We start from the raw sequence: 14300 nt of genomic DNA, 5'->3' as shown, positions 1-14300 counted from the left end.
AAAGAACACATTCTTCAGATATTCTGTTTATTTGAAAGAAAAATATATTTCTCTTTTTCACAAAGACCTTCAGTACAAGTACCCTGACTGGCGGCACAAATGATACACAAAAATATATATAAAAAAAGAAAAGCATATATGACAAAACACATAGAAAATGAAGCATAAATGTCTTTAAAACCTGAAAATGCAGCATCACTTTCACGCATAGCTGGGTCTGATAGAATCACATCATCACAGAAAGATGAAGAGTAGGATGAGGTTCCTGTATAAACTGCACACACACACACACACACACACACACACACACACACACACACACACACACACACACGTACTTCATTCCGACCAAAAAATAGTTTTCTCATACATGAACTGGTGTTGTAAAAGCTTACCAACACAGAGCCAGCCAACCAGCAACAAGCTCATGGTGACACTTCAGAGAAAGTACATAAAAAAATTTACTTTCTGATACAAAATACAACTCAATACTATAGTATACAAAGCTGCCCACAAACTGCAGTCACCAAGTCCTATAATACATTACACAAGAACACACTGAAGTGCATTTAGGTTTAATCTGCATGATGTTGCTGCCACGGACATGATTTCGCATCACCAACAGAGCCAAAGTGCGCACACCGCAAAATATTCACAAGCAAATTCCATGTGGTTGATGAAATCTAAGTGTTATGTGAGTGTGTGGCTGACTTGCATTGTGTTTTCAAGTTGGATAAAAGGTATTAATGACAGTGTACAGAGGGATTAAGTGAAATGGATGTGGCGGTAAAAACGAAGCACAGCAACGGCGCTTCTAAAAGCAGTTGTCAGCGTGTTATTTATATGCAAATCAGACCTTCTTTTCTGAGCTCTTCTCTTAGTGGATATCCGAAAAGAAGCAGTGCTAATGTCCGTCTCATTCTGAAACATATCCTGCCCTTCGTGCTTCTGACGTACGAGTCCTTCCACAATAAGAAGCTAGTGTTGCCATCATGGAGGTCCGCTGCTGATATGAACCAAATCCACGCGCTTTTAGCTAATCCTGCAGTCGTCTGGTTTCGTGTTAAGTGCCTTGGTTGGATCTGATGTTGCAGAAGAAGCGCAGCTGATGACGGTTCAATCACCAATCCAGCCTCTTGTTGAGAATCATTATGGCCAAAAAGGATTTAAGACTTCCTAGCACCGAAGTTTGAAACAACTGCGGCACTGGTGTTCTTTGGCACTGGACTGATTTCATCAAGTTACAGTATCATGAATCATTTATTCTCCTTGTGATCTCAAAGCCCAAGTAATACTTTGTGGTACTTATAGGTGAAGATGTGGTCCCAAGAAATATGATTTGGCCATGGGAATGTTATCTTATGATAATATGGAGGAATCTGCAGCTTTAAACCACCTCAGTCTGTGATATCAGAGAAGATTGTCTTTCTTTTAGGAGCGATTCTCTCGATGGAGGAGGGAAGATCTGGAAAACAAAGCACAAGACGCCAATGTTATTACACTGATTAGATTCGTTTGAGGTGCATGATTTAGAGAGCCTGTGCACATGTGCCTACACTCACCTAAGAGACCTCCGACTGTCTTTCTCCAGGTTGTTCTCTGGTCCTTCACTCTCGTATGAGGCCAGATGCAGCTCTGCAGCAACAAGGCAAATTAAGTTAGTTTCTCAGCAAACAAAGACTCCACAGGGATTTTTTTTTATATAATTAGATAAAGGTAGTGAAGACTGAATACTGACCATCTTCGCTGAACACAGGCGTAGTGACGAGATACTGAAGGATCCGGCGGTCTCTGTCGAACGGACAAATGACCTGACGCCAAACCAGGAACTCGCTCACCTGCTTTGCAAGTTCCCACAATTTCTGTTGAGACAACAAACTATGTTAAATACTGACATCATTATACACAATGCACCTGGTTGACTTTTGCAGATGCAGTAAATACACAGCAAACTGTAGGCTCATAATGCACATAAACGAGAACAAATGAGAGGAAAAAGCCTTCTCTTTTTAGCCACAAGGGGGAGTCCTTAAATCACATGAGAGACTCCTGTCAAAGCCTGAGTATCACTGTGTAGAACCATTTCACTGAGAGAGATCTGATTCTTCATCATCACTCAAACAGTAAAAGGTGTCACTCTATGAACTGCGGACTGACCTCAAAGTTGATGTGTCCGTTGGGCAGCCTGCTGGCACAGCCTTCATTCAGGAAGTAAATGTCTTTAATGAGGAGACTGAAGAAAGGAATCACAATCTGAAGGAGACAGACAACAGCTGTGTTATATTTACATCAGGGACAGCGACAGGGATGTTCAACGTTTTCTTTTCTTACTAGAAAAAAAAAATGCTCTCTCTCACCTTCTCCTGGCTGCTGTGTGCGGTCTCAGACCTCTGGGTGGCGCCACGGAGCGCAGTCCGGTAGTTGCTGAAGTTACTGGAAGGGTCCATCTGGTGCTGAATGAGATCACACAAAGGAGATGGTCATCACAACAGACTCATGTGGGCATGCACAGAATTGGCACACACTAAGGACTGACAATTACATGATTGGTGTAAATGATTTTTACCTCCAGGATTTCAAACTTGTCAGTGTTGACTTTGTTCCAGGTTTTCTTCAGTCTGGCAACAGGACTCATGTTCATTCCGGCTGAAATACAGAGGAAGTATGAGTATACAGTATTTACAGAAGCACACCTTAGACAATGAGAAGGCTGGGCTGCTTCGTAACTCGGTCTGTACTTCCTTGAACTGATTAGAAAATCCAGCTGGCACTGCATTTGTTTACTGTATTCAGTTCATAGTGTGTGCTATAGACATGACGGGAATTATAATCCAAGCAGTATACATTTTAACAACACACTGCATTCAAAATCATTTCATACATATCAACAGCATTCAGCAACATCTGCTGATTTTTACTTGGTTTATCTCATTTCGTGTATAATGACACAAATTTATGTACTGAGGTGATTCACACAGCGTTTCCTGTCGTATACTCACTGATGATGGCCATAAGGGAGTTGAAGTTGCCAATGTTGAAACACTCCTGAGCCACATCGATGAAGAATTCGATGATCCGAGCTCTGTGTTTCTTCTTCACTGGCTATAACAAGGAAGAACAAGGAAACCGGAGGTCATTTAACATATCGGCAATTTTAACCGCGCTTTTCTGTAGATATGTCTTGTGTGCAAATCTAGAACAGATGTAGATAACAAATAGTAGTTGCAGTAGTTTCTTTCGATGGAGGTTTCTGATGTAGTTTTGTTAAGTATTGTGAAGTTGTTCCTTCACGTTTGTTAAAACCCCAAATGACCATGTAGAGGGACAGATGCAGACATCTCCTTTGAGTACAACGTACCATGCAGATCTCTGTGGCCACCAGGTAACTCAGTCTGTTGAACCAGTTCACGTACGCCTCCAGGTTGCTGGTTTTACGCTTCCGGAAGAAACCCTGAAACAAGACGGGAAGTTACAACATGATGAAAACAGAATGAAAATGCTACAGTATTTGTGTTTTTATGTGTGTGTTTATTTCTAACATTTTGTCTGAGGAAAGGCTGTCCTGTTGTTTAATGAAGAGAACCGCTCCATATGGAACAAATATTAAAACAATCTGAAACATGAAGTGTTTTGTATGGTTTTACTTCTAAAACAATCTGAACTCAAGGTCCACTGATTCGATTTTTCTGGAGCTTTAAAGCTACAGTGCAGGACTTTTACATAGAAATGAACATAGAAATAGAAATGATCGTGTAGCCAACAGCAACTAGCACTGTGGCAGAAAGACAAGAGTTATTAATGTAACCAAGGTTCTATGAAGTAGCTGCCTAAGGGAGTAAGGAACAATGAATGAGACTTTAGGAAGTGTCCAAGAAAAAAGAAGTTCTGCATTCAGAGTAAAGATTATGGTTTAAAAGCTAGCGACAATGACACTGGTGTGACTGAGGAACTGCAGAATGTAACGGCCAGTCAACATTACTTGTGTATTTACTCTCACTGCCAGAAGGGGGACACATGAGTTCCACACTGTAGCTTCTAACTGTATCTCATGTTCTTCCTGTGCAGATGGGAGTCTATAACTGGCTCTGTGAAATTCAGCATCATCTGCCTCTTCCTCTGAAGCGCATTCAACAAATAATTACATAAAAATAGAAGGAAACAGACTGCTGCTACTCCATCATTTCCTTTGCTAATGGATCCTGACAGGCTTCACACCCACATAATCTCTGGACCTGCACACTTGAGTCTGTGACGTGTCTGCTGTTATTTTCTTCTCATTTACATCTGATTTTTCGGTGTTCTGTGCCCGCTCACTGTGGCGAACCTGTTTGCCAGGACCCCTTTTATATAAATAAACATTATAAAAGCTATGTATAAATAAACTTGACTTGGCCGTGATGATGTAATCCCAGAGATTCATGGTTCTGTTAAATGCTTACACAACACCGGCAGCCCACTCCACTCCAAACTTCCACTCTACACTTCAGGAGCCCTTTCGCTGACTCAACCGCTCTTTCATACAAAGTGGGTCTTATATAACCGGCGCAGCACCGGTGAGAGCGGGGGTTACCAACAGTGGGTGAAAGCCTGTTCTCAGCGGCACTGATTGAGAACGACCCTTCAGCCGACTTACAGGACCACTTAGGATAGAAAGAGCCCCTCAGATACACTTAGACGTGCGCAGAAAGGCTCTTTTATGCTGCGTTCGAGGCTTTTTCAAAAGCTATGTTAAAAATATATCAGCACAAATTCTCCTCTATCTGCCAGCGAAGTCTTTCATGTGGTTTCTGAAGCAAATTAACTTGAACTGAAGCAGGCCGCAAATTACACCCGAAGCAGACCCAGAAGAAACTTCAAATCAAAATAATAAAGAATGACTTGAAAATAACTACAATCTGTGTTTTTTTTCTGTGACAGTCCTTTGATGCAGATAATTATAAACAGGTCACATTGCTGTATTCTTAAGCTGTCTTTACGTACAACTATACGCAGCAGGAAGACGTAGCTGTTAAATCTGTCTGTCTGCTAATTCTGACTGCACTGAGATTTATTTACATGATTTTGTGCAAATTTCTCATGCAGCGCAAAGACAGCTTTCACCGTTTAGAAATCCATGAACTGCTACAGTAAAAGGTAAACAAACAAATTAGAAAAACAGTAAAATATAAACTGCAACTCTCTGGTTGCGAGGCTGTGATTATCTTTAATCTGTGAGCGTCTCACAGGATTGTAATTAGGATCATGCCAAAATGAAACACTGTGAGCTGTGGTGTCCAAAAAACCAGCACTGAAAAACTGGAGAGAGAACTAATGCATTTGCTGTTTGTTCATTCCAACTCAATCGTACCTTATGGTTCTCCAGAGGATCCTTCATGGCGAATGTCTGGATGAACTCCTCTGGGCCAATAAAACTCAGCCTGTCCTGAAGAGAAAACAATCAGGACAATAATATCAGTAATAGTAAGCAGATGATGGTTAAGCTAATTCATTTAAGATAAAAAGAGATTCAATTTGGACTGCCAGAAAAAAAATTAAAACAGTTTATCTCCATGTAAAATGATGAAATAATGAACTTTCTATGAGCACCACTGTAAAACAGACCACACAAAAGTTTATGGAGAAAACTATAAAATCAAGAAATTACCATCATAAACACACAAGCAAGACAAAAAAAGACAACTTAGCCTTTTAACATTGACTTAGACGTTTACGGTTTGTCTACAAAACGGTGCTCTCGTAAACAAATAAAACAACTAATTTAATTCAGTTCAGTAAAAGGCCAATAAGGTAGCGAACCACACCTGAAGGCTAAAAAAGACAACCCAGCTGCAGACTGGCCCTCAAATCTCACACGTGTTACCACTTTAACCACAGCTAACTTCTTACCAGTTCAATGTGTGTCAGCTGCTGGGCGAGGATGAAGGGGTCGTCGCACACGCTCAGTACGTCGCTCCGCTGGCCCGACGCCTGCTTGCTTTTCAGGGAAGCGGGGCGCTCCATCGCCACGGCGTTGAGCGCAGCCACGGCCTCCTCGTACTGGCCGAGGGCGGAGAGCCGCTTGATCAGACGCTGGGTCATCTGCTGCATGGCACGCCAAGAGTACTGGAAACACCACACGCACGTAAATAAGGCAGCCATATTTAGCTCAAGCGCTGGGGGAAAGCTATAGTTATATGGGCCAGCAGTCACTGGTTTTTATCTGTGCTAGAAATGCAGGAGCCGTGACACTAACCTCATCCCCTCGGGCCACGTGGTGTGTCATGTCCTTGAGGCAGCGCATCATCCTGTCGTCCCTGAAGTCGTATGGAAACGTCTCCGTCCACTCAGTCAGCAGCTGCACCAGCTTCGGCGCCACCTCGCGAAAACGGATCTGAAAGACATTGAATTGACACATTATTTCATATGAAAGCTACTATGAGTGACAGCTAGATAACAAGGAAGAGGTCCAACAGTGTTTTGCAAAAATATTCACTCCTATATTCTTATATTCATCCTGTGCATGCCCTCTTGACTTTCTCAAAGGCAGACTGACACACTGTGTCATTATAACCAACTGGCGGTCCAACACTGGATGAGCCTTAAGACATATGCTGCTATTATGTCCTTTTCGGCCAGTCAGTTTGAATCCTTTCTGTCTGTCTGGAATTTCTTTGCCTATAAAAAAGCTGACAAATACCTTCTCTCTAAAAGGAGGTGTGGGAGAGTTTGTGGATTTTATAGTGGGTGTGAGGTTGTGTGGGAGCCGGAGAGGTTGACACAGACAGATAAAATTATACTTGTGTGTGTGGGTATGTGTATTCAGCCCACCTTATCCAGCAGGGCATCTCCGGACCGCTGCTGCTCCACACACAGGTGACAAACCCTCGTCATGAGCTCATATGGGTGCAGGAAGAGGCGTGAACTCAGCAGGAAGGTGAAGACATATGACCTCTGTTGGTGGGGAAACAAAACAGCTTTCAGAGAAACAACAGAGGAAGGTGGACACTGAAAGCACCGCTGACATCTTTCCTTGCCCTGAACTAGTCCATCCACAAACATTAAATCCACTGGTACTTACGTCAGGGTAGTAGTCCACTGTGGGAACCAGGTGCTGGATGAGCGCCTCAAGAGATGCCGAAACCAGACTATTGTCATGGTAACACATCTCCCCGTAGCTGGCGGTGATGCCGTGTCCGTAAAGCCGAGCTTTCGTCGCAGCCGCGCTGCTACGAGAGGACTGCTCGCTGCCGCTGCTGCTGCTGGTGTGGCGGTACGCGCGGCCCGGACAGGAAGTGCTGTGCTGGCGAGGGCTGTGGGGCTGCGTTGGGGAGTACGGGTTCTCCGAAACGGTGCAGCTGCTGTAATGATGCTCCTTCGCGGTCACAGAGGAGACAGAGGAACTGCGATACCCGCTTTGAGGCTGCGGTATGTCGTAGGGGTTTTCTGCTGCAGAGTAGGCGCTGTTGTAGATGTTTTCTCTTGTAGGTTTTGGGGCAGTGTTGCTGCGGTAGGGACTCTGAGGCTGCGGATGGTTGTTGTTGTTGTTGCCGTAGGGAGGGCAAGAGCTGAACTTTCCGGCATATGGGGTTGTGGGAGGCATGATGACCTTTACAAAAAACACGAGGAGGAGGTTAGTACTGGGGAGTGTGGATGATATCACTGCATATTAGTGAGGTAATAGTCAGTAAACATGAGACACTCAAACATCAATAATCCTTCTCACGAAAATGCTGTTGTGAACAGACAATCCGTCAGCCAAGTCACAAATCCCAATTACAAACGTTTTTTGCAGAGTTGCAGATTTCCTGCTCTTGTACTACGTCAACCCACCTCTCTCCCTGGGAATGTGGTTGATGTTTAAGCTGTGTTCAAGTGTTGTGAAAATATCTGTTTGAGAAACTCGATCACACAAAGCCGAGACTTAGAAGTGTCTGTGAAAGTAATTACCCTTAATCACGTAATTTTAGCCCTCCGCCTGTTTATGCTTTTGGCTTTGAACACTTGAAAGATGTATCTCCTTGTAAATTCACCTTCCCAGTCATTTGTTGGTAAAACGTCTACAAATCAGTTTTTAAACACGGACTCTTTCAGCCGCCCTCTGTTTTATTGCATCTTTTGTCACATTCTTGAAGCTAGCGCGCTGGCAACGGTGCGGCATGCGGGGAAAAGAATCAGGCCGACAGATGGATGATCTCGAGAGAGTGGTGATTTTTCTTTTCGTGTTAATGGTTGAGATAATTGGATCCGAGGACGGTAAGCTGATCCCAGATCACCACCAAGGCGTGCTTTAACTCTGGAGCCATCTTTATCCTGCTACTGTTGTCTGTCTAGGCACCACATGCCAGCGTTAACCTCACACAGACGCCTATGCACACATACACACACACTCAGTACTGTACCTCACACAGCGGAATATACACATGCATGTAGAGTGTGCCAGAAAACAAAACCCTGCAGGAATCCAGCAGACTTTTTGTTTGTCCATCACAGCGCCAACGGAGGAGTGTCTGCCATAGCCAACTTCTAACACACACACACACACACACACATACCCTTGTCCACCATGGCGCCTAGCCCCATGCCGGTATAATCCAAATACACACGCACGCATGTCACACATAAACAAACGACGGCCTGAGCGACACACACACACACACGCGCTTGTATACCACAGTGCATGGCACCCTGCCAGTGTAAGCCAGTCCAGTGCCAACCCGTCTTCTGAACTCTGTGATCTCAGCCTGCTGTTCTCCGTCTAACTCGGTTTAAAGATTACACTGTCTTTACCTTCCTTGAGTCACAAAAACGTAATCTAGCCAAGCTGAGATAAGAGCCCGCCCTGTAATATTTACTCCAGCTTGGGTGCCTTTTTGTCTGTTTGCACTGAGAGGTGACCTTGGAACGAGAGGAAAACACGTCTCAAAATTCAACCTCGGTTTTTCCAGACTGACTTCCTGAAAAGTTGACCCTTCGGATGGTTGCGGCTTCCAGGCTGCAGCACTGAAATTGTACACTCTCTAAAATCATAGGTTGGACTCTCCGTGGTCAGCTTAATGACGGCATTGGGAGCATGATTTCATATTAAAGGCATTGTTTACATTCTCTTGTTTGTAAACTTTGAAAACTGCAGCCGTAGTATACAGTTTGATGTGGCTATAGGAACTTGAGGAGGAGGCACAAATGTATAGTTGTGTGAGAACCCTGTCCCAAGAAAACCAGTCTCAGCTTCTGTAACAAACATTCTGAAATAAGCTTTTAGGGTATTTGCCTTTCGTTTTTGTAATGAGACACAATAGACAGTATGTCTGGTGTTTGCACAGACTGCACAGACTGCAGTGCGTGCCGCCTAAAATGTCGTAACACAGTTCACTGAGAGGTTACCGCTGACTGAACTTCTGATGGGACAGCAAGCAAATGTCATCAACGAAAGGATTGAATCCAGTCAAATGTGGCACAAAACACAATCTGGTGTCCTAGTTCTTTGATTGCGGTAGGTTTTATTCTTAGGCTTGTGACACACGAAGCCAGTGGTCGACCATTTGCTGATGTTTGTCTGGGCTAAGCGCCTGTGACCCAAGCTTTTATGCTGCTGCTAGTCGGACCTCTGACAGACTTCATAGCCAGTGAATGAGAAGAGACATGGGAAGTGATAAAAGTAAGCAAACAACATGATCATCTTGAATAAATAAACTACTAGACCAACTGATCAGTATGATTAAGGTGCAGCCAGTAGGATGGTATGCAACCCATCCTAGGTACCTGACTTTCTAGACAGTTTCCAGTTTCCTCTTTTGGATGACGAATACTGAGAGCATATACACTCATCACCCGCAACATTAAAACCAAAAGGTATTGTTTAGTTCTCCCGTGTGCCTCCCACAAAGTTGGGGTGCATGGGAAAATGGACACTGGCCATCTGAGGGTGTCATATTGTGTGATACTTGATCAGTTTGGGGTATGGGGAGTTTGGAAGCCGAGTCAACAGACTATTTTTCAGTTTTTTGAGGTGACCCTCTGCAGTTCGTGCGATGTGAATGGCCATATTATCCTGCTGGGAATGGCTGCTGACATTAGGGAGTGTCGCTGAGGTGTGTTCAAGTGCAGCTCCTTTGATCTATACACAGGCAATGTGGGGCGAAACTACAGTCGGCCTACATTGCCAGCAGTTCAGTTTGGTGCGTCCAGGCCTTAAAAGACAAACATTTTCTAAAGCATTTAATGTGGTTTTAAAAGGTAGTCCTAGCTGTGCTAAGCCCAACACAGGAAGGAGGGGGGTTCAACAATAGAGGTATTATCTATCCTGTCATGGCATTAACAACCACACAAAGACCCCCAGGAAGAGATCAGAGCAGATCAGACCCACGCAGCAGCTTTCACACGCGCGCGCTGCTGTCAGGCCATATGACGCCCTGCATCTGCATGAGGCCCGTCTGGGATCATTAGATCAGTCAAACCAGTAAAGCAGACTTCAGTCATTCTTCTGTAAGGTGTGAGCTTCTTTAATACCTTATGTAATATTAGGTCACGACTCATAATCTGCTTTTTTTATGTTAAAAATACAATAACCCAAAAGGAATTTGTATTTGTGACTCTGGTAAAGCAGCATATCAAAGCCCATATATATGCCATATAGTCATAGCCATATAGTGTGCAGGAGGCTCAAGGTCCTCACGCTACAGCAGCAGCTCAAATGTAGTGCCCAACACTCTTCAAGGCACTGCATTAGCACCCTTTGTACACACAGCACAAAATGGAAAAATAACGCAGTCATGCAAAATAGTGTCAGTCGGTGACTAACTTTTCAAGGCCAATTGACTCCAGGGAGCACCTATGTACATGCTAACTTAATAATAGTGGAAAAGCCCCCAAGGTTTAACTTCAGCAGGAGCTGAAAGAAACTAGGGATTTGTCTGACTCCTGCTTTTTGTGTCGACTAATATAATTAGAGGCTTTCAAGCTGGATCAGTCTTTCAGTCTAAATAACGGACTCTTTTGTCACTACTGTTGCGTTCTGTCATCATAACCCAGTTTATCTGAAAGCAGAAGACAACTTAACCAGTTGTGGGACTCCTAATGAGTTTAAAGATCTAGGTCCATGACACGGGTGCACTAACTTGTGTAAAGTTCGACACGTAGGCTAACACAATGTGGCTGGCCCACGTGTCTGAAGAAAAAGCCCGCCCCTGATAAGAAGACCTGTAAAACCATTTGTTAGCGTGGTAAAACGCCAATAATGCCATGCAATATTCGTTCGCCTTTGTACCTGATGTACTTTGACACTAATAAGTCACAGCAGGTATGGAGTGCGAGCAGGAGAAGGATATTGGTCTAAAGAAGTCTTCACGGAAAGGCTTGTTTGTATCAATACATGAGGCTAAAGTTCAGCCTGTGCTCTCTTGAGATTTCATGAAAACTGCATACTAGACAGATTTACACGTCCAATAGTTCACGCTTTAAATAGAAGTGCTCAGATGGTGTCAGTACCTATACTAAAGAAAAACTTGTCCTGCATGAAATTTTTATGTGCCTGTTCATGTGGGAGGAGCAGACTCCTTCCTGACGTTTGTCACAAGACAAATAAGATGACAACTGAGCTGTGAACTATGTAACTATCGTCAGACCTGACAAATGTACCACACAATCACCTTTAGTCATTTGGAAGTAGTTGACTCCCTATGCGTTGCTTGCATTTCAGGCCCCACCCTGTACTAATACTGCTGTTGAAATTACAGTGGTTGTTGCAGCCACCAAAACAGTCAAGTGGGAACAAACTGCTGATTTAAAAAAGAAAAAAAAGAAAAAGAGGTCCAAATAAATGTGACCACGGAGCAACTTTACAACCTAAGGTGCTAACGAATGCCAAATGTAATGGAAAGCAGAAATAACACACTCATCTGTGATGGAGAGAGGGGAAAAACACGCTTTTGGAAAAGTCATGGTACCCTATTCTCATACGGTCCCTAAACATGGCACGCCATTGGACCAAGATGACTTTAAGAATTCAATGCAAACCTCTAAACTCAAACCAGGTGCTTATACCACAAATCAAGACTCGTTGTTGGTAAAATATACGCTGGGTTATGCTTGTTTTTCTTTGGTAATTTCCAGATGCCTTTGATATATATGCAAATACTATGTTGTATACATTCCCTCAGATTTATCAAATTCTTTCAGATGAAATCTAAGGCACTGTATCTTTTTTACCATCTGTGTGGCCGACTCTAGTATGGGATATTTTGGGTTTTGAGGTCTCACAGTCACAAGAATGAGCCAAGTTGATAGAATTATCTAAATATAAAACATGAGCCCACGTGTTACTTTGGTCTATTCAGTTGTCCACGAGTAAAAAGCTGCATCCATCTGTATCCATCCCGTACTGCTTTGTGTCTTTGGGTTCCTTTTCTTCTAATTAAATCACCTACTAAATCATTACTGCCCTATTCAATTCACCAAACGTCAGCGTCCTAAGTGCTATAGCAAAAGTAGGAGGAAATGACGAGGGAGCAGCCAATGTCAAAACACCACAGGGTGGGACCCTGATGGCCAGCTTGAAGGGCTGTATCTTAATCTGATAGACAGGCAAACAGAGCAGGACGTGGCCGCCAGAATCAGATCGTCTCGAGAGATACGTGGAATACAGTTCACCCATGGACGAGCCTGTTTTCATCTTTCCATTTCCTTCTATGTTGCCTCTACACACACACACACACACACACACACACACACAGGTTTGTGACGTACACAAGCACACACATACACACACATGCACCTGTCGCCTGTATCATCTGGTAGGCTAGTACACTATTAACCTAGAGCCAGAAAGGATAAAGACACATTATCTCCTCTGCTGCTGGGAGATAATGAACCCAAGCTTGTGCGAGAGGGGGGTTCTATCTCACCACGCACATCTACTTTTGTCCATAAACTGATCTCAAAAACCTACATCTCAAAAAAACAAAAAACTAATCATATGAGATATGGAGACCAGGTGAAGTCCCAAATGTTGCCTCTGTGTTAATTATTAAATGTGTTTAAACATTTAATGTGAGGTTTATGTACACTGCAAACTACTTGAAATTGTTAACAGACTATGGGTTGACATAGAGGGGTGTGCGGAGGGAAGGAATCTGTTTCAAATCTCTCTGGACGGAGTTTAAAAAAGCCTCAGACACACGTACACGTACTTTCTTCTTTTCCCAACAGAGGTACACACACACGCAATCTGTTATTCTCTCTCTCTCTCGCTCTCTCGCTCTCTCTCTCTCTCTCTCTCTCACTCACACACACACACACACACACATATCAAGCCACCGTGCCTGGTCTACATTATGGGCTTCTGACTGAGTCATTACACAGTAAAAGTAAAAGCTGACTGTGAAAAAGCCATGCTGCGCAACCACGGCCCCATCGCAGGTGCTGGTGAGTAATGTTTGTTGGAGTCTGACAGTAAGTCTAATTATAAACTCATATGGGCGGTAAACAATAATAACAACAAGTGTGACACATGTGCTAGGGACTTTGGGGAGAAATAATGTGAGCACTTTAGCATCATTTTCTTTTATATAAAGATAGAAATGAAATAGAAATAGAAATAGACTTGCATTATGGCCAAGCCAGTCAACTTAGTGATGCCTGAAGCCTGAATGCAATGAAAGTGGACACTGTAAACAGCATTCTGTGACTGTGAAGGTGGATTTAGTGCAATAAAATGTATTTTTGTGACTCCATTAAAGGTATCCATGAGTTATAAAACAGATTAAGTAAAAATAAATGTTTAAATATTTAGCTTAATTACAATAAGAATAAAGTTTCAAACTAAGCCCATCATCCACACTCCTGGACAACTTACCTCTTATGTGGTGCAGCTCCGGGTACAAGCTCTCTCTCACTGGCAGAAACGGTTGGGGGAAAAAAATAAAAAATAAAAGAAGCAAGACTTATCCAAACTTGCTACCGTCGTTTGTTTCTCTCGCTGAGTCGAAGGTGCGCGGCGTGTAACATGCACATAAGTCTCTCAGCAGTGACTCCGTGCCGTACTCTCCTCCATTGTGTGCCTCCTCTCCTGCTCTTTGAGTCAATTATTTGAACCAGCAGAGCTGTAATGAGCCACAAAGCGAGGCGTATTCAAATGACTTCCATAGAGCCGGGAAAACCGACCAATCAGCGCGCGGGGGCGGGTGTCTCCAGGGGGAGGCGCTGGCCAATCGCGGAGGAGGACTCGGAAAATCGAAAACTCCCGAGATTCTGATTGGCTGTCCCGTCCTCCCCGTCGGAGGAGTTCTTTTCTTTTCGAGTGCAGCGGCCAAGACAGCGAGTGTTTT

At 43.6% G+C, this 14300-nt stretch overlaps 1 protein-coding gene across 1 annotated transcript; it reads right to left on the bottom strand.

The window, feature by feature from the left end:
- Positions 1–10: 10 nt before the first annotated feature.
- Positions 11–14098, bottom strand: LOC311507498 (ras-GEF domain-containing family member 1B-B-like). Its single transcript, XM_084571852.1, has 14 exons — positions 13829–14098; positions 7058–7585; positions 6808–6930; positions 6233–6370; positions 5887–6102; positions 5348–5422; positions 3359–3451; positions 3000–3102; positions 2567–2646; positions 2358–2453; positions 2158–2253; positions 1739–1862; positions 1563–1635; positions 11–1465 (listed from the first exon to the last, which is right to left on the bottom strand). The coding sequence occupies exons 2-14, from the start codon at positions 7577–7579 to the stop codon at positions 1432–1434; spliced, it is 1773 nt and encodes a 590-aa protein (XP_084427978.1). The 5' UTR covers positions 7580–7585; positions 13829–14098; the 3' UTR covers positions 11–1431.
- Positions 14099–14300: the final 202 nt, after the last annotated feature.

The sequence above is a fragment of the Chelon labrosus genome (genome assembly GCF_963514085.1).
Source record: "Chelon labrosus genome assembly, chromosome: 22".
In the NCBI taxonomy this organism is placed as follows: Eukaryota; Metazoa; Chordata; class Actinopteri; order Mugiliformes; family Mugilidae; genus Chelon; species Chelon labrosus.
Note: the sequence above shows the minus strand (reverse complement) of the source record. Positions and strands in the feature narration are given on the sequence as shown.

Coding starts and splice junctions, on each gene's coding strand:
- LOC311507498 (XM_084571852.1), bottom strand. CDS start 7,579: ATGCCTCCCACAACCCCATATGCCGGAAAGTTCAGCTCTTGCCCTCCC. Junction 3,103..3,358: donor TGGCCACAGAGATCTGCATG/GTACGTTGTACT, acceptor TCCTTGTTATAG/CCAGTGAAGAAGAAACACAG. Junction 1,636..1,738: donor GCCTGTGTTCAGCGAAGATG/GTCAGTATTCAG, acceptor TTGTTGCTGCAG/AGCTGCATCTGGCCTCATAC.